At 32.2% G+C, this 19,841-nt stretch overlaps 1 protein-coding gene and 1 long non-coding RNA gene across 3 annotated transcripts; one reads left to right on the top strand and one right to left on the bottom strand.

Annotated features, from left to right (window-relative positions):
• Positions 1-332: 332 nt before the first annotated feature.
• LOC124360753 (leucine-rich repeat-containing protein 34-like) lies at positions 333-11,768 on the bottom strand. 2 transcript variants are annotated; one of them, XM_046814627.1, is made up of 6 exons: positions 11,514-11,768; positions 10,066-10,198; positions 8,606-8,740; positions 3,692-3,921; positions 2,599-2,764; positions 333-584 (listed from the first exon to the last, which is right to left on the bottom strand). In XM_046814627.1, exons 1-6 carry the CDS (start codon positions 11,633-11,635, stop codon positions 387-389), a joined length of 984 nt encoding a protein of 327 aa, XP_046670583.1. In that variant the 5' UTR covers positions 11,636-11,768; the 3' UTR covers positions 333-386. The 2 variants fall into 2 exon arrangements, with proteins under 2 accessions (XP_046670583.1, XP_046670584.1); XM_046814628.1 differs by lacking the exons at positions 8,606-8,740; positions 10,066-10,198; positions 11,514-11,768 and adding an exon at positions 5,987-6,214.
• Positions 11,769-14,912: 3,144 nt separating this feature from the next.
• LOC124360755 lies at positions 14,913-19,646 on the top strand. The gene is made up of 2 exons (XR_006922273.1): positions 14,913-16,521; positions 17,590-19,646. It is a non-coding gene; the product is annotated as an uncharacterized LOC124360755 (long non-coding RNA).
• The last annotated feature ends 195 nt before the right edge of the window (positions 19,647-19,841 follow it).

A 19,841-nucleotide genomic window follows, 5' to 3' on the forward strand; every position in this document is an offset into this window, starting at 1 on the left:
TTTGTGCAGGGGGTCATCTTGAGTGATGCAATGACGTTCATACAGCAGGAACATATTGTCTACAGATTTCTGTCAATTGCCTACCAAATATTTTTACAACATAAAACATGTTTAATTTCAATTTTGTTTTGTATGACTTACGACATTCTCATAATTCTTGATTATTTCCCAGAACATTTTTTATGCATGGACGCTAGGCTTAAATGATTATTTGTGCAAAATTCTTTGCCCGAATCAGGATTTGAACCTGGTCTACTGGGTTGAGATACTACCCACTCAGTTGCCAATGACTGAACAGAATTTAATGATTTCAAAAGGAACATACACATTGATATATTACAAAATTTGTATTTCAAATTTATATTTCCGGGATAACAGTTTTGCTTTTATTTGTTCCTGATCTCCATAACAGTGCTTGGGCGACAGTAGGAACACTCTGCTCCAGCACAGAGGCAGTAATAGTGGGGCATAATGTGATCTACTGCCTCTGTGGTGCTGAACTGGTACTTTTCCTTGGAGCAGAAGACATGGATATCCAGTGTTTTGTCATTCAGGACTCCTGACCGTAACATTCGGAATATCACCTGTAAAGAATAATAGCTGATTAGCATTCATTTGTGCTCCATTTGGGCGTCAGGAATCAAGCGAAATACTCACCATACTAACCATTTTGGCAAACTATGGTCTTTAACCACTATGTTGTAAGTGGTGAAGAACAGTCATTCAAATGTTTGCTAAGAATCTCATATCCAGCCTCAGCCATTTTTTAAATTTATGTTTGTAAAAACGGCACTGTTGATGACTTGACAAAAAACCATTGGTTAATTGTCATTATCATTGTTTTACACTCCAGCAGTAAACACTATTCATCAAAAGTAAACAATCAAAAACATTCACAAACATTACTTAAATTAACATTTTTTAACATCACCAAATATATTTTTCTTTATTAAAAAATAAATGAGACTGCAACTCACAACAGACTGTGTTAATAAAGTGAAGTCTCCTTTGTGATTGGCTTTCACAAGACAAGAGGAGTGGGCCGGTTTAGGTTCATGGGACAATTCTCACAGACTTTGCTGTAGGACAATCGCTCATCAAAAGTTTGTAAACTATCCAAGAGCTATCATTGGTATTCGGCAATTGGAAGGATCAAAACTCCAAACATTTTCAAAAAACATTTTAAATTTAGAATATTTGTTAAAATTTTAATTTTATTCTTTTGACGAGTTTTTAGTGAGGAATTGATAAATAAAATTTAAATACATAGGCCATATATTGTTACTATTTACCTATTTTCTTACTAATAAAAGATAATTCAGGGGGTAGGTTAGTAAAGATGTTAGTGTAAATACTTAATAGTATGTTTCTAATGATTTCAGTTGTCTGACTCTATTTATTGTATATCAATGTACATGTATTGAATAAAGAATGATTGATAACAAAGGACATAGGGGAGGAAGTAAGAGAGCGATATAGTTTGATGTACATCATACTAGAAGTGCACCTGGGTGGCAAACTGGCTCCAATAAGCATAACTTTGCATCATGAACATGATATATAAATTCCTTCTCATATTCAGTTGTTTAAATCTGTACTATTAATAAAAATCTAATGGTATCTCTGTCTGTGAGTTCGTACATTTGCATGCGTGTGTGCGTGTGTGTAAAGTAAAGATGTCCTATTTTACCAGTCAAAGTTAGGGCTGAGAAGCCCTCTCTAATACAACCTGGGGACCAACGGCTTAAAGGTGGCTTTAACCACCGAACCACCACCAATGGCCGGGCAGGCGGGCTGCTTGCAAGGACAGGATCGCTCAGCGGTCACCCATCCAAGCAGCAGCCACGCTCTACGTTGCTTAATCAGTTATCTTCTGATAACCATTGTACTCACTACACTGTGCCATTGGCCATCGTGTATGTATTATTTTACTCAAAAGCTACTGGACAAATTGTACTGAAATTTTACATGGACAATCTTAGGGTCTCTGATTAACATATAGGTCTATTATTATTTACAAAATTATTCTGGGCTATGCTACACTGCTCTCTACAGTTAAGAAAAATCCCTTCTTGGTCTCTAAACTTGCATTACAGCTAACAAATGTTATTAATTGAAAGAGCCTGTTAAATGTAATCAAATATTCTGTGTAAACATTGTCTCATGACAGCACAACCATATGTTTAATTAATTTAGCCACTATGGAAATAGTGGAAAGTTGGCAAGACGGTTCAATCTCATTTGAGTCATTGTTTGTTGACCACAACCACATCTTCAATAGACGAAGACAAGAAAGAGTTCTTTCAGCTGTTGCTGCTAATGGTGGTAAGACCAACAGTACTTGAGTACTTTTATAAGTTCAAATATAAGTTTCTTGTTTTCCTGAGGTTTATTTTGATGAACTCTTGTAACCACGTTTTTTTTTTAATGTGGCAACTAGGCAAACACACCATTGGTGTTGGAAATATAATTCACTTGAACCAGAAGTGGGCATACACGTGGAAAGCCTACAAAATTATGTGCAAGGTGGGGGTTAACTGTTAATAACTTATAATTAAACTTGCTGTCAGGATACAGCATTCAAGTTAGCTCACTTACTTTTGCAGCTTTTTCACCAATTTGGTTTCCCCTCATTAATAAACCTTTAACCAGGTGTTCCTTCTTCAAGCAGTTTAGGATGTCCAGCACACCTGTCTCAGTTATTCTGTTTTTCGATATATCCAAGTATATAATTTTTGAATATGGAAATTTGAAACTCAAAGTTCTGTAAAACAAATTGATTTGAATTTTATTAGCGTGCAGTATTGTAATGTTGGCTCATGGTTAACATTTTTAATTTCAAGATTTAATATGAGTGCTAAATATATCTATATGGTAAACTGAACTATACCTACAAGTAGTTCGTATAAGGTTTTTAAACTAAAAAAATTCTAAATTTTTGAAACATTTATTTCTTTTATATTGAATTATGAATAATATACTTAAAAGCTGAGTGCTGTACTGGTGGCCATCCTAATTTTAGGCCTACAAAAATATTTTTATCCACGGAAGGAGTCTTATTTTAAATACAAGGGCTATCCAGAAAGTAGATTATGTTTCGCTCTGTAGCGTAAGGGGCCATTTGTATGTCAGAGCATTTCTCAGTTCAGTGACTATCCAGCCGTACAAGTGAGAGGTTACTGTCGCTCCTTGTAGTTTTACAATAGGAGTTTAAAACGTGTGACGCAATTAAAATCCCACGAGTTGTGAAGTGTGGTTGGTATTAGGCTTTTTGTTGGCTAAGAGCAATAAACCAATTGAGATTTATCACCAACTTTGTGAATTTTATTGGAACAATTTAGATTAATTTGGATATTTTAAGAGGGGATTTTGCTTCTTTTTTAAGAGGTTAGTCCTCTATTTCGCCTTTCTCTGCCCATCCTCATGAGCCATTGGCCTGTGCGAGGATGTTATCAAAGAGAATAATTAGGAGAATCTGTACAGTACAAGGCCGATGGTACTAATAAAAACCGCAACGGACACTGACAGGATTTGAATCAGCACTATCTCTAACTGAAATCCAAAGTCCGATGCCTTAGTCCGCGAGGCCACCAGCTTTCCATAAAATATATTATTTTTTTTAAATATTCCAACAATTAATTACACAAAACTAAAATACAACTTGGTTGGTACAAAAGTAATATTGCTCTACCTGGCTCCTGTATCTCCGATATTGTTGCTACTCAATCTTAGTGTTGCCAGAGGAGGCTTTCCACCCAAGAAATCAGCTATAAATTCCATGCCTAAGTCCCCAATGTTGTTGCAAGAAAGATCAAGTGACAGAAGAGTCGAGTTCTTTTTCAAACCTTCAACTAAAATTTCCATGTCATGACCATCAAAACCGATTTTTTGTAGATGAAGTTCCGTAAGTGTCTTGTTAACCTACACAGATAATGATCATATCAATACTTTTTATGTCAGCTATGGAAATGTTTGTGGAGTTTTAAATGTCTGCAGTTCCAGTTTCCTAGTCTTGGAAATGTAACTGTGCATCTGGATTTTTTGGATCCTCCAAGGAATAAATACGAGTCTTTTTAAGCCTTAAGTGCAGTCAGGGAGTGTGTAGTATTTGCATTTTGGTGACGCATCTAAAAGTCCACAACGTCAATTCCACATTAAATAAGCCAGTTGCATAAATAAAATTTATTGTTCTCTAGTTTTCTTTATAATTATTGTTGCTAATAATTTTTCATGTTTATTACTCTTTAACATATTTATTTATGTTTAATTTCTCCTTTTTGTGCAATGAATACACATGTATACAACAACTGGCCCCCAATGTTATGTCCTTAAAGTTTAGCACTACCCAGGCTGCCTTTTCTACAAAAGCAAAATTTTATAAGAAAAAAAGAAAGCTAAACTTAACTAATTACTTGTAGGATTACGAGATTTATTTGCAAATAAATAGTTTGAAGTGACTACACGTTAACATGTAACAAGGAGGAAACAAAATAGGGTCCGTAAGGTATAAAACTTGTTAAATGGGGTTCCATTATAATAAAATATATTACAGAAAATCCTTAGCGGAGCGAGAAATGCGAGATGATTGCGGATGATTGCGAGAAATCATCTTACTTTCCCGCAACAATTAAACTGAAAATGATGGAGAAGTGTGCTTGCTTGAACTTTTGTACTGCCTATCGTTATTAATAACGACACCTACTATTTATGACAACAGACCACAAAAAAACCTCATTTTGGTAATACAAAAAAGTCAATATTTTCATAATCAAGTCCCAATATTTAACTGTTTTTAAAAACATATTTTTTATCTTTATTTTCCTTATTGTCATTGGAAGCTTGTTGAATAATTTCGGGCCTATAAAGTTAAAGAATTTTGTATAAAACATCTTTCGGTGAGGTACTGCATAAATATATATATTTCTTAATTTTTGCTTGAAAACATTCTCCAAGTTTAACAAGTTACCACTTCTGGAGTAGAAACATTTCATTACTTTGTAAGCGTACAAATTTCTTAAAGGGAGAATTTTTAAATTCATAAAACATGGATATGAGTATGCATTAATTTATGTTTCCTTATTATTAATCTGATATAATGGTTTTGAATTATAATCAAGGGATTCAATGATATAAAATATGCACTTTATATATGCAATATTTATTCTTATTGAGTGTTGACACCAAACCACAATTTCTTTTATGACTATCATTGGCTGTTATTGTTATGCGTGAATTAATATTTTTACCTATTGTTAATATTTCTTTGTTTACAGTTTGTTATTGACTATGAATGATTTGAAAGGATAGAAGGATTTTGGAAATTTTTCATTATTGTGTGTTACAAAAAGTTATAATACTTTGTAGCAAATAAAATCAAAGGAATTAGTTATTTTGTAATCATCAAGATTATTAAAAATTGTGATTTTTATTTGTTGCTGACAAACAAGTAAATTCTGAGTTGTATGCTGGAAATTCTGTAACAGCTACATAACTATTTACTCATAGAACCTAATTTATTATGAAAAATCTTTATATTATAATGTAAAGTTATATTTATAGGTTCTTTGTGTAGTTATAATATGGTAAATGATGTTTTCTAACGTTTCATTCTGATCATGTTTTTTGATGAGTGAACATCCAATTTCATAAGTTGTGAATAAGTTAACTTTGTTTTATATATGGATGTTTTTTTCTAGAGAGGAAGGTTGCAATAAACAAATTTTATGTTGTATATAATAACTAAACAAAATATGATGTTAACAATTATTGATTCATAGGAGTTACTTCATCTTTAAGTCCTGAGATTTAAAAAGGAAATCCATACAAGTTCTGAAGATATTGGTAGATATTGGCTTTTGATGCATCTAATTACAAAAGTAAAAATACCTTTTGATGCATCTAATTATAAAAGTGAAAATATATTTTACCAAATGTACTCCAACGACTGCAAACCAGTAACAAAGATCATCACTACCAATAACCTTACAATAAGAGTTTGCTGAAGAAGCTCTGCAACAGCATCAGTTTGTAGAACATGGCCAGGTGGACCCAGGATGCGATTAAGATTTATAGACTGCAGATCTTTGTTCGTGGTCCGCAGAACAGTTGTGAAGTAAACAAGAGACTCAATGTTTAGGTCGGTCTCTCCGATATCCAAATGTTTCAGCGACTGGTTAACTGAGAGCATCATTGCCAGGCTCTTCAAACCCTGCAAATCAGTATCAAAGATCATCACTACCAATAATCTTACAATCAGAGTTTGCTGGAGAAGCTCTGCAACAGCATCAGTTTGTAGGACATGGCCAGGTGGACCCAGGATGCAATTAAGATTTATAGACTGCAGATCTTTGTTCATGTAGTCCGCAGAACAGTTGTGAAGTAAACAAGAGACTCAATGTTTAGGTCGGTCTCTCCGATATCCAAATGTTTCAGCGACTGGTTAACTGAGAGCATCATTGCCAGGCTCTTCAAACCCTGCAAATCAGTATCAAAGATCATCACTACCAATAATCTTACAATCAGAGTTTGCTGGAGAAACTGTGCCAAAGCATCAAGTTTGTAGGACATGGCCAGGTGGACCCAGGATGCGATTAAGATTTATAGACTGCAGATCTTTGTTCGTGGTCCGCAGAACAGTTGTGAAGTAAACAAGAGACTCAATGTTTAGGTCGGTCTCTCCGATATCCAAATGTTTCAGCGACTGGTTAACTGAGAGAATCATTGCCAGGCTCTTCAAACCCTGCAAATCAGTATCAAAGATCATCACTATCAATAATCTTACAATCAGAGCTTGCTGGAGAAACTGTGCCAAAGCATCAAGTTTGTAGGACATGGCCAGGTGGATCCAGGATGTGGTTAAGAGTTATAGACTGCAGATCTTTGTTCATGGTCCGCAGAACAGTTGTGAAGTAAACAAGAGACTCAATGTTTAGGTCGGTCTCTCCGATATCCAAATGTTTCAGCGACTGGTTAACTGAGAGCATCATTGCCAGGCTCTTCAAACCCTGCAAATAAGTGTCAAAGATCATCACTACCAATAATCTTACAATCAGAGTTTGCTGGAGAAACTGTGCCAAAGCATCAAGTTTGTAGGACATGGCCAGGTGGATCCAGGATGTGGTTAAGACTTATAGACTGCAGATCTTTGTTCATGGTCCGCAGAACAGTTGTGAAGTAAACAAGAGACTCAATGTTTAGGTCGGTCTCTCCGATATCCAAATGTTTCAGCGACTGGTTAACTGAGAGCATCATTGCCAGGCTCTTCAAACCCTGCAAATCAGTGACAAAGATCATCACTACCAATAATCTTACAATCAGAGTTTGCTGGAGAAACTGTGCCAAAGCATTAAGTTTGTAGGACATGGCCAGCTGGATCCAGGATGTGGTTAAGAGTTATAGACTGCAGATCTTTGTTCGTGGTCCGCAGAACAGTTGTGAAGTAAACAGGATACTCAATGTTTAGGTCGGTCTCTCAGATATCCAATTTCTTCATCAATTCTTTCTTTTTGTTCTCTTAGGACAAGAAGCTTATAAATTGCACCTAGTCTTATAAGGATCTTTGCGCTGCTTCCGGAGAGACAGGATGGGCAAGGTTGGGAGTAGGAACCGCTTAGGGCACTAATCTTAAGTCTTGTCCTCTCAAAAGAAGGGGAGGACAGCTTTGAACCAGCTTCTCCAGTCAAAGCAGGCAAGGGATGGCACACCTTTATGTTGAGGCTAGCAAGAACCTCTGACACAACGAAAGAACCCCACCAACTCCAACACTCATGTCCAGCAGTATACTAGTTCTATTGAATTACCCTTGCACCCCAGAATGTAGACATCTGCAGTTAGTGATGTGCCGCTCATGGACATCCACAATTTTGCATCCAGATTTAAGTGACACCATGCAAATCAGTGACAAATATCATTATTGTCAATAACCTTACAATCAGTGCTGGAGAAGCTATGCAACAGCACTAGTTTGTAGGACAATACCAGGTGGACCCAGGATGCAGTTGGCATCATTAGCAGGCTCAAACCCAACTTCAACCCCTGCAAAGTTGGAATATTGTATGGTACCATACTTGTGTCCTCATAATATTAAAAGTTAAGATTTAACGGTATATACATGTAATAAGATATTTTTAAAACAATCACTAATTCTCTGCATAATTTAAATTCTTTGCATGAAGTGAAATAGGATTAAACAACTTTTAATTGTAATGGTTTCAGTAACATATCATTAAAAACTGCCAAAATGTTCAATTTGTAATTATTAATCTAGGACTTAATGATGTTAAGAATGTTCAAAACTTTTAACCTCAGTCAGATTACCCAAATTATTCTAACCCAAATTATTCTACTCATAACTATATAAGGCACTTCAGTATGGTGTATTAAATGTATTTGGTAATCAAGGTCACAAAACTACAGGTAGATGAGGTAGATATTAATTTTAAATTTCAATTTAACTATAGTTTAGTTAAGACACTTCTCAAAATGTTCCTGTGATAAATCTTCATCCTTGATTAAGTTTAAGTTACCTATTATCCAAAACTAAGCCTAATACTGATTGATAACCTAAGAATAAATATAAGTACAGGATTTAAACTTTTAAAATTACCTTACATCCAATTTTGTTCCCATTCAGACGAAGAGATTTTAGAATTGTTGAGTTTTTTAGTTCTGCCAATCTTATAACACCATCCTCTCCAATATTATTGCACATTAAATTTAGTTCCAGTAAAGATCGATTTGTCTGAAAATAATACAAAGTTACAAAAGAATATATTATTTGCAGATTCAATTGAATTTGTGGCTGGGACAGGTACTATTATCTTGTAATACATTTATTTGGTGGTAAAGTTTGAGGTTAGGGTGTACTGAAGTCAGTTCTGATAAGAGCCTCACCATTATCTTAAATGACTCGGGGAGGCCTAAACACTATAGGATACTTAAAACGATCCAGTTATATTATTTTAATGAACTTGAAAAAAGTCTTCTTGTTTAATAAACCTATTAACTACTGTTATATTAATTATGATCAATTTAATAATCAAATACAATGATACATTTTTATTTTATGGTGTTTTTGTAAATTGTAAAACTATTTGACACTATTCAATGCTGTTCTGTGATGCACGAAGATTTTGTACTTTTATGTTAGGGTTTCTTCTTATTCCAAACTATAAATCCTTCTTGCCAATGGTACGTTATAGTGGGTACGGTACTTAATGCAAGATAACCAAATCAAGCAACATCGTGGCTGCTGCTTGAATGGGTAACCGCTTAGCGATCATATCCTTCAAGCAGTCCACTTTCCTGACTATTGGTGCTGGATCGGAAGTCACCTTTAAGTCGTTGGTATCCAGGTTAAGTGTCAAAGAGGGTTTCTTAACCCTAACTTTGGCTGGTGAAAGACATTCCTTCTCTACCTTTTACTTCTAAATAGTTACTGTAAAGTACACTATAACTAAGGCTCTGGGCGATATGGAATGCTACAAAGGTGTCAAAATCACCTTGGGGTTGTGAAAGGATGGAGTTTGCCACTGAGAACTAGTAGTCTACTAAGCAGCCAAAATCATTGGTACACTTGACCAGTTGGTATTGACTTGCAACAAATCTTAGAAACCAATCTTCACGTCACTCTCCATAATATCTGTTCTTCATTTATATTCACATTAAAATAAATATTTAGGTACGTCAGTGTCTCAAATTAGTAATTTTATATTTATGTATATTTTTAGAAATAAGATTCCCACCTATCCTACACCTTCCCTCCGGCCATATGGCCAATGAGATCTAATCAGTTAAATTCGCCAAAAAAGTCAAAAAAGCCAAGCATAGAACCCTTATGAAAATAACTCCTTGCTTAAAACAAGCCGAGTGGAAGAATTAAATCACATTGTATTTTTTTTACTTGTCGTACTAATTACTTGTAATTTTTATATTCTGAAAATTACATTATCAAAGGAATATAAAAAGACAATCTACTTAACATTGGAGTTTCGTATCACAAACGATGAAGTTTTTAGAAAGGTTCTTAAGTTTACTTATATAAATACTTTATATAACTAATTTTACCTCCAGAAAACTTATCAGATGTGGCATTCCATTGTCAGTTATTCGGTTGTATGCCAGGTTGGCAGCTACAACTTTGGGATGATCAGCCAGAAATCTACATATTCTCGGAATATCATCATCATCGATTCTCCGCCTTAAAAAATTAACTAAGTAAGAGTATAATAATATTCATCCTAGCACCTTACACAGAAAAGATGTTTATTTTATAGCTGATTACACATGTTGTTTTAAACATTTTTAATTGCAATTATTCCGTTTGTTGGATTGTATCTAGACTTGGAAAGCTTAAAAAGTAATTCAATCAATATGTCATTTGTAACAGTGTATGCAACAAGCTCCAGATATTTTAGTTAGATTTAATTATGATAGTACGTCTTGGAAATCAGAAAAAAGCGGTGCTTTTGCATTCTAGCATTTAATAAAGTCTAGACAATATGGCCTGAAAAAGCATTGAGTTATGAAATGGTTAGTTACTAAATAATAAAAATTAATGATCCTTTGTATTTTGTAATTTTAATTTTGCCTTTTTTGAACAGCTTTATATACAAACGGCAAAGAAACAGAATGTTCATTGCAGCACAATTTCTACATAGTAGCTTAAAGAGCTATCTAAATGGCCATCCATGCCAAGCATTTTTTCACATCTTCATTTCCTTCTTGTTCTTAGTGTATTACTGATATCTACACAATCCTATCTTTCTTAAACAAGCTCAATAATTTTATCATCTTCTAGATTATATTTCTCTTCTTCTAGTATTTATTGATCAATTGTATAAATTGTACCTTCTTCATATCATGTGATCTTCATTAAGCCCACCAATGAAGAGATATCTACTTGTTATCTATTTCCATTAAAGTTATTACAAGCATCTAAGCAGTTTCCTCTTGAATAGTATTTTTAGTTTGATTTCAGTTGACAAAGTTGCCTAATTTCTTGAACTCCAGATGCTACTTCTTAACTACACGGAGTCAACAATAACACACTAGACCTGTATCTATTTAAAGATATTTATTATAAGACAAACTAGCAAAATAAAAACCTCGTTGAAGAGTGACCAATGAAAAGTTCAGACTTCCAGTTTAAAAATTGTGAGCAAATGACCTTGTATAGGAAGACACTAGAAAGATAAGACAAGCTCCTCAGCTGCTATGTTATTCACAAAATATATCACCAAATCGCGGAAATTAGGAAAACTGCAGTGGATGCAACCTTTTGTTATCGTTTCTTGTATATTTGAATGAAAAATTGATTACCTTAGAACATCCTACCTCTTACAAGATTTTTAAATGGCAGGAAATTTTAAACCATTAAAAGCCTAGAAGCTCCATTTTAGTGGATAGTGGGTGCATAGTTTTTTAATTTAATTTTTGACCTACAGAGAAAGCACTATAGTTTTCCACACAGGTTCACCAAAAATAGTTTAAATATTAGTGCAGATAGGACTTACCTTATTCGAGAAAATAATTCTTTGCCTACTAACATCAGTATTTTCGTCCCAGGCAGAACTAGGTACCTTTTACACATACATGACAGAAATAAATCATCCAGGTAGTAACGGTTGTTATCCATTATTAAATAATGGGAGGAAGATGCACGGTTTCTATTAGTAATATTTAAATGTTTCAAATAATTAAAGAACTATCAAAATTGTAGGTTAATGTTATTATTATCTATATCAGCTGCAAACACATTCTAATGATATAAATAACCAAATTATTTCTCCTCAGTGATGAAACCAGCAGATACTTAGAACCAAATACCTATAGAAAATCAACAATTCAATATTTTTATAAGCATCTACATTAGTTTACCTAATGAATATAGAATATAGATAAATTATTCTAGAAAATCTTTCCAAAATGAAGTCAGAGTTACACTTTAAAAATTTAATGATAAAGTACTTATCTTGAAGTATTAGGTCTTTGAACAATACAGTTAACAGTTTTTAGTATTTTTAATAGAAAAAAATTATATTAAACAAAACAGCTTGAAACAAAAAAATAGACAGTGGCGTATATAGGAAATTATTTCGAAGGGGGCTGACACCCTGTGGGGGTTAAGGTGCATTATAATACCTCTGAAAACAGATGCTTGATGATTTTCCCTCAGGAAATTGTTCATCTTTAAGACCTCATAATCGTATTCTAAAATAGTGCTTGTCTTTATTTATAAATTAGCAAATGTTTGTAAATTCTGCAGCATTATTATACTGTTAGTACCAGAAGATAATCAGTAGTTGCTTATGTGTTGCAAGTTTATAACAGTACATAATTCAACACATTAGGACTAACAGGTTTACATTTCAAGAGAATACAGTGAAACTAATCTTTTGTGTTTAACAAAATAGGTTTTGAACTAAAAGCTTAGAATTGAAATGGTTACTGCGTGCTAACCAACAACATTTAATTTAACTATATTGTGGTGAAATTCGGGTGGAAATAGATTTGCAACATATATGGTTATAATAATCTGTGACACCATTTTTTTATTTTGTAAACATAATTATTTACATAATTGAAAAATAATTGTACTACCTAAACTTAGTGTTGCATGTAATTTTATTTAGCACAAAATGCAAGTACCTAAGTAATAATAAATCAATAGTGTAGATCATATATGATTATAAAAAGCTATGTACAGGAAAGTTTTTGGAAATTTTAAAAACAGAAATTAGAAAGCTAGCTCAGAAGAGAAATAAAAACAAGTATAAGTGTAAAAAAGTTTAAAAATTGATTTTCCTATGCAAAAAATGTACCGTTATTTCAACAAATACAAAAAATATAATTATACAAGTATAATTAAAATTTCAGTAAAAGATATAGAGTGCCAAAGATTTAGTGTGTAATTTAAGTTTTCTAGTGTAACACTTTCGTTGAATGCAGGAGACCAGCTGTGATATTAATTTGTGAGATGAAGAAATCAACAGACAGTAAGTAGTGTTCCTATTGTCAGATGCCACATTTATTATGTGTTTGATAAATGAAAAAAAGGTGTATTATGCGTGAGATTGTACACACCCTTAATAATATTTCAAAGTGAAATATTTACTGGTATACAAGTTTGCACAAACAGCAATCGGACTGATCTACAATTGTTATTGAATCACAACAATTTAATATGTATTGCTACCAGAAAGTCTGCTAGATCTTAGATTGAGGTGGTATGTTTAATATGTTTTGGATGAAATTCTGAATAAGGATATTTTAGGTAGACTGTACAGCTGATGCAAGCCAGGATGCAAGTACAGGAAGAAGATAAGCTTACATAAGTCTGGGTGCTTAAGCTGAAGCAACAAACTACTGGTATATATTTTCATTATCTTACAATTTCAGGAGGGGGGCTTGAGCCTCCTAAGCCTCTCTCCTAATTACGCCCATGAAAATAGGTGACACGAAAAGTGTGTGTAAGCAAACCAGCTGAAAGAACTTATATGCTAAGAGGCTTCCGGCACTTCTCGTATAATACGTACCTTGGCCTACATAACAGTCAAAGGGTTAAAGTAGACTGACATAACAAATTTGTCACAGTGCAACGAAAAAGAATAAACAACACATTGTATTTTTAAACGTATATTATTTAACAAACTATTTACAGTAGAAATATATTTAAACTTAAATTACATATTGTTAATATACATTTCACTTGATACTTAAATCATACAGTAATACAGTTTTAAGAGAATTTATAACATATATTTTTAACAATATTAGTTATTTTACCTCTTTATTGTAACAAGGCAATAATGAAAATGAGAAACAATGTAAATTATCATATGTATTACAGTAACATCACAACATTTTTTTGCTTTACTGTATTTAATTTAATTAGGTTTTTTAGGCTTATTTATCGTTTATAAAAAATTACGGATAACAAAACATTATATTTTTAAATTGTAAATAAAATTGAGAAAACACCTTAATTATATTTTTGAAATTAAATGAACCCAAGAAAAAATAACTAATCACGTTTATTGCATACTAGCAATTTTATATTCAGATCAAATCAATGGTAAGCCTGCTCTCTTGGCATCGGCTCTGGTACTTCCGTTGTTTAATAGATTCATACCCGGTTAGTGGGATATGCAAGGCAATATTACAAGTGACTGAAAATATTACCAAAATTCCTACTTGGCATGTAGAATGGGGTGTAAAATGTTTGACAACGGTAAGTCATGTTTTTCAACTATTTTCTTGACTTTCTATGGTTTTAAATAATTATTACAATTACCAAGAATTTATGTGTAGCACTACGTAAGGCAAGCCGCATTTACAAAATACAATGTTAAACTTTAAATAAGTTTATGACTTTTAGTGATAAAATAGTGGAGAATGTCTCATTTTAAAGATACAATAAGCACACATCCAATCGCTTTTAACCCTAAAAATGCAGACATCGCACTACACAAGGTTGTCAGCATTTACCACAAACAATATAACATCCATAATTAATGATATTTCTCAATATATTTTATATAGTAATAAACTATAAATATGGCACTATTAATTTATCCACATACCGTCTTTATTTATTCCTTCTTAAAACTTATCTGTTGAAGTAACTGTTTGACTTTGCCAGATTTTAAGGGCTTTTTAACAGGCAGTTTTTTTCTAAATAAATGTGGAAGTTGTATTGTAATAAATTTGTCTTTATTTTGTGTATATATATATATTGAATTATTATTTGAGTGTGTTAGTAAAGGGCAATGCTGTACTAATGAGGAAAAAGTAAAAAAAAAGTTTTCAAAAGACAGTTAATAGCTTTTTAATGTCGAATGTTAAGTACTTAATTAATTGTAACTGCTTTTTTTATTCTGTAGCCTTTTGCTTAAAAAAGTATACACAATATGTTACACTTTGTTAATGTTTATGTACTTATTATTTACTTTCAATATATGCTTGCAAAACGTCTAAAAATATGTAGCGCCACAAGTGAATATAGTCAGCACTTTGAGGGTTAAACTTTAAAAATATTTAAATTGGTTTTTCAGAAAAAGAGTAAAACATGTTTAGATGAGTTTTTATCATATCTTTAAAATGAGACAAAAAATATAATTTCTTTGGTCTTATAATTCTAAGACCACATATAAGGGTATAAACGTGTTTAAAGTTTAACATTGTTCATATCGGATAAACTCAATATGGTTTCTCCACAGCTCTGAGATATGGACTTTCAGATTATAAACTATCAACTCAATTCTTCGCTTTTTGCTAACGATCGATTCTCGTTTATTGTAATGGAAACTTAGGAGAGTCCTGAATAAGTTAGAGCAGGCAGCTTCAGCACAATTGCTAACTAATTCAGCTAAGTGAAGCATTTTACACCTTATTTGGGATGGCAAAATGAAGAAAACCACTCAAATCAATCTGCATACATCATTTATGATAATACTCGACAAGGTACAGTACCATATTTTGCCATATACCTATCTGACCTTGCACAAAAATCAGTTTTAATTAACAAAAACTTTAAAGAAAATGTTTGTAATTTACTTTGTATTGCACTGGAACTAATTTACTGAGCAGGTAAACGTTCTTTGTATTGTACTGGAGCAAACCAAAGGTTTTAGGGTGCTGCAAAGGACTGATGATGACAACAGTTTGTTTTGGATTAGTACATATGTAAATCAATGTTTGTGCTGCCTAACAATTTTATAATAGGAGTCACATATGGATAATGCTTTTTAAAATTTAAACTGTTATTAAAATCATGTATGGATAGTTCCTTTATTCTAACCTGGTTTAGTGGTAGTGGTTTAGGACCTGATAGAGGTTTTAATGCATTCAAAAGCGCCTTCGATAAAATTCCTTTTTTAAGTAAATTTGAATAGCAGAAGAACATAATGTATTAAATTTAAATCATGTGTTGTATCAGTTAAACATCACTGTACAGTAATTGATTCATGTTGTATTACATAAATCAATGTTTGTAGGGAAATGTTCAAATGTTTACAAATTAAGACACAATACAGTGTTTACAATACTACTGCTATATTTCATAAAGAATGTAACAAAACACAGAGAATGAAACAAGACAGTGCACCAAAATGGATTCCGTTAATAACTACTCACACAAATATAAAAATAAGGATTTCCTACACACGTACAAAAATACGATATATTACTCAAAACATTTTCAAAGTTTTTTTCTTGGACTTTCGTCAACGTAACACTAATAAAGGTTTGATTATTTTAGTAGGCTTTACAATGAGATTCTTGAGTAAAATATCTGTGATTTTTGGAAGACTTTACAATGTATAATACTTCTGTTCATTTCTTACACAAATGCATTACAGTCACAAATGTTACATTTTTTGCAAACAGCAAAATGCCATTTTAAAAAAGCTGGATCCTGTGTGCTTAGTGTAGAGGGAGAAGATTTGGGAGACAGAAATCCCGCAAGGGTAAAAAAGTTAAAAAGATTTGTATAACAGCAATTCAAATTGTTTGAAATACTTTGTTTAACCCTTTTAACCCCGACGTCCGTACTATACGGACGTCGTAAAAATGGCGTCAACTCCCGACGTCCGTATAGTGCGGACGTGCACTTTTTATTACTTTACTGGCCACCTATTTCACCAAATGCTTTGAAATTTCACAGACTTGTGCACAAAGATATTTTGCATCGAAATATATTAGTTTGTAATGGTTTGACTTCGTATTTTGACAGTCTGTGACTGAGCAATTGCAGTTCGTCTCGACTGACTGCTCACGCTTGTTGCAGACAGCTGTATATCACGTGGTTGTGAATATTCCGTTTTCTTCACAGTTTTAGGTTAAAGCAGTGTAAAGTACGGCAGTTAAAGTTTAGTTTATTATTTGTTTGATTTCAAAATGAGTAAAAGACATCGTTCAAAGTCTCCCGTAAGTGAAAATACACTAATTAGTAACCTAGTTGCAAATGGTGTGGATGTGATTAGTGACGACGATTTGAGTGATAGATATCTTGAAAATTTACATTTTGAGGTGATGTAAATATAGTTTTAAAACTTTTTTAAAATTTATATTATGAAAAGTTTTAGTTATTTTGTCAGAAATAACTTTGGTTTTATGTTTATTTTAAGTACTGTGAATTTCAAAGGTCTTGTTACATTGCCTTGCCTAGAAATGGCAAAAAGAAAAATTTACACGGCTTTACAAAAATTGATGTTACTCACCTTGTAAATAAGGTAGGCCTATAATTTTTGTTTCCTTTTATTAAGGATTAAATATATCATAAATTAAATGGGTATTTTTGTGTCAAATATTTTTTTATCTATATGGTTTCCATGATCAAACTTGAAATTTTTTCATTTTTATGTATTTTTTATATATGTATATGTATGTAAAAAGAATTACTTTCAAAATAATAATTTTATTTGTATATTTCTGTAAGCTACATGTATAAAGAAGTAAAACAAAAAAAGAATTACCTAAATATCTTAAAAAATAACTGAGTTATGAATTTTTTACAAAACCCTTACATTTTGTCTGAAAATGGCTTGGGATTTCTGGCACATCACTTGATATAATGGCCGGGGTTAAAAGGGTTAAATTAGGGCTATTTTATTTATTCAAATTTAGATTCATTAAAATCTTTTTCCATACCGCCGGTGTGGTGTGCTCTTTACCAGATTCTCCCCCCAAGGACAAATCCTAGCTACGCTACTGTGAGTAATTTCATCGGGTGTTCATCATAAGATGGCCGTATGTATACAAATTTGGTATTATTATCACTTATTTCTGTCTGCATATAATCAGAAACAATAAGAATTGTAGTCTTACACCTAGAAAAACAAATGTACGTTGCAACAACAGCTACCACACAAGAGGGAGCAGAAATGTCAAATGATAGCACCATTTTGGCAGAATTTCCTAACGCCATTTTGAAATCGTTTGAGTTAAGTCTTGAGCAATCTAAGAGACATTCCAATTATCAATGGCTTATCTCCATCTTACTTTGGTTTTGTGTTTACATAACTGCCAAGACATTTTGGGACATAACCTTTGCTTGTTATGTTACACAAAAGTACTGGAGGAACCTGTATTTGTACCAGTACTTCAATACATGTACCAGCAGGGAGGTTATACCACCACTGATTTATTGCAGTATTCTTTCACAATGAATACTTATAGTGCAAATAGTTGTAAAATATGATTTTTGTATACTGATTAACTATTTTAAAATGGTTTAGATTTGAATTGAACAATGTTACACTAATGTTACAAACTAAATATTTATTATTATTAAAAAATATCCACAATTTATTAACTTTAACAGGTTGATACATTTGATAATATAAATTATACAGCCAATAAGAACAAACCATTTGAATGAATAGGACTAGCTAAGCTTTTTATACCCCAACTGCTTTAATAATGAGTTCTTTAATTTCAAATCTGTTGAAGAAGAAGGATCGTGAAAAAATCTTGTATTTTTTTTATTTGCTTTGTAAAATATTATTTCATCCATAAAAATACATAAAATTTGTATTTACTGTAGTTCTACCTGTTCATCTTAAAAGCTCAATACGATTATTGAAAAAATTGAACTGCACGTTAAATACAAAATATTTTGATAAAATTTCAGTCATCAAAGTTTTGGAATCCCATAAATTATTTTGCTAATTTATGAGTTAATAAAATCCTAGAACAACACACAATCTGTCTTCATTATCTGTTCCCTACACACATACACAAAATAATTTTGCAAATATATAACTTTAATATCTCTTTTCTGTACGTCTTTTTATAAGAGTGATTTTTCTACAGTTCAATTTCTAATTTGGTATAGACCAACCTTACCACTCCAATAATTTGAATGATTCTGTGAAAAATATTTTTTTACTGTTATATACACTATAATATACAACCTAGCAGAATATGTTTGCTACTTTGTTTATGTAAAGAAATTTTTAAAATAGAAAAAAAAAACAATCTGTTTTGATTATTAACATCACATAAGAAATGAATAATGAATATCATTAATGACATCAAATGACGTTTTGGTGCCAGAATCATAATTTGATGTTATAATAATAGTGTGTTATATAAAGGACGTAAAGAACATTTGCAAGAAGTTTAAACAAATGAATGCTGCCTCTATCAATCACAGCAAACTTTATCCTTAATCTTCACAAGCTGGTCGATAAAAAGCACAGTTTTTGGGATAGATACGATGTTAGAGATTTTTACTTAGAAAAGAGAATTACGAACCAATGGATATTTTTTAGACTTAATTGCAACAGTAATTTTAAAGAAACCTACACAAGACTCAGTAGTGGCATGACCTTCCTGCTGACATAGCAATAACAGTAACTCTCGTAAGTAACAGTACGAGAGTCGAAAAATGATACTGTATTCACACTTAGGACCCCCTTTAAGAACCACAAAGGAATTATTTCTAAACAAACACAGAAAAGTAACCACATAAAAACTAATGTTTTGGTAGGGTTAATAGGTGAAAACTGTATTAAATTTAAGATTGTGGAAAGCAAAGTAGAGGGCACATTTTTTATTTTAATTCTCATTTATTATTAAAGATGAATGTTACAATTGAATACTTTCCCAATTTAGTCATTTTGTTTCATGTAAATCTGTATCAATTTTCAATTAAAAAAACACATTAAAAACAAATCACTATGAATCCGATGATACACTTTATAGTTAATATTTTAAAGTACAAACAAAGACATATTTCCATTCCAATTGGTTATTTTAGCTGCTCTGAACTTCTAGAGATGCACAACAGATAAATGTAAGTAATATAACATTTACTTACAAGTAATAAACAGTTGTTG

The sequence above is a fragment of the Homalodisca vitripennis genome, chromosome 4, assembly GCF_021130785.1.
Source record: "Homalodisca vitripennis isolate AUS2020 chromosome 4, UT_GWSS_2.1, whole genome shotgun sequence".
In the NCBI taxonomy this organism is placed as follows: domain Eukaryota; kingdom Metazoa; phylum Arthropoda; class Insecta; order Hemiptera; family Cicadellidae; genus Homalodisca; species Homalodisca vitripennis.

What these genes read in the sequence shown, in the direction of transcription:
- LOC124360753 (XM_046814627.1), bottom strand. Translation starts at nt 11,635, where the DNA reads ATGGATAACAACCGTTACTACCTGGATGATTTATTTCTGTCATGTATG. An exon ending in GGAACAAAATTGGATGTAAG is followed by an intron (nt 3,922 to 8,605) that starts GTAATTTTAAAA and finishes TTATCTGTGTAG; the next exon opens with GTTAACAAGACACTTACGGA. An exon ending in TTGGTGAAAAAGCTGCAAAA is followed by an intron (nt 585 to 2,598) that starts GTAAGTGAGCTA and finishes TATTCTTTACAG; the next exon opens with GTGATATTCCGAATGTTACG.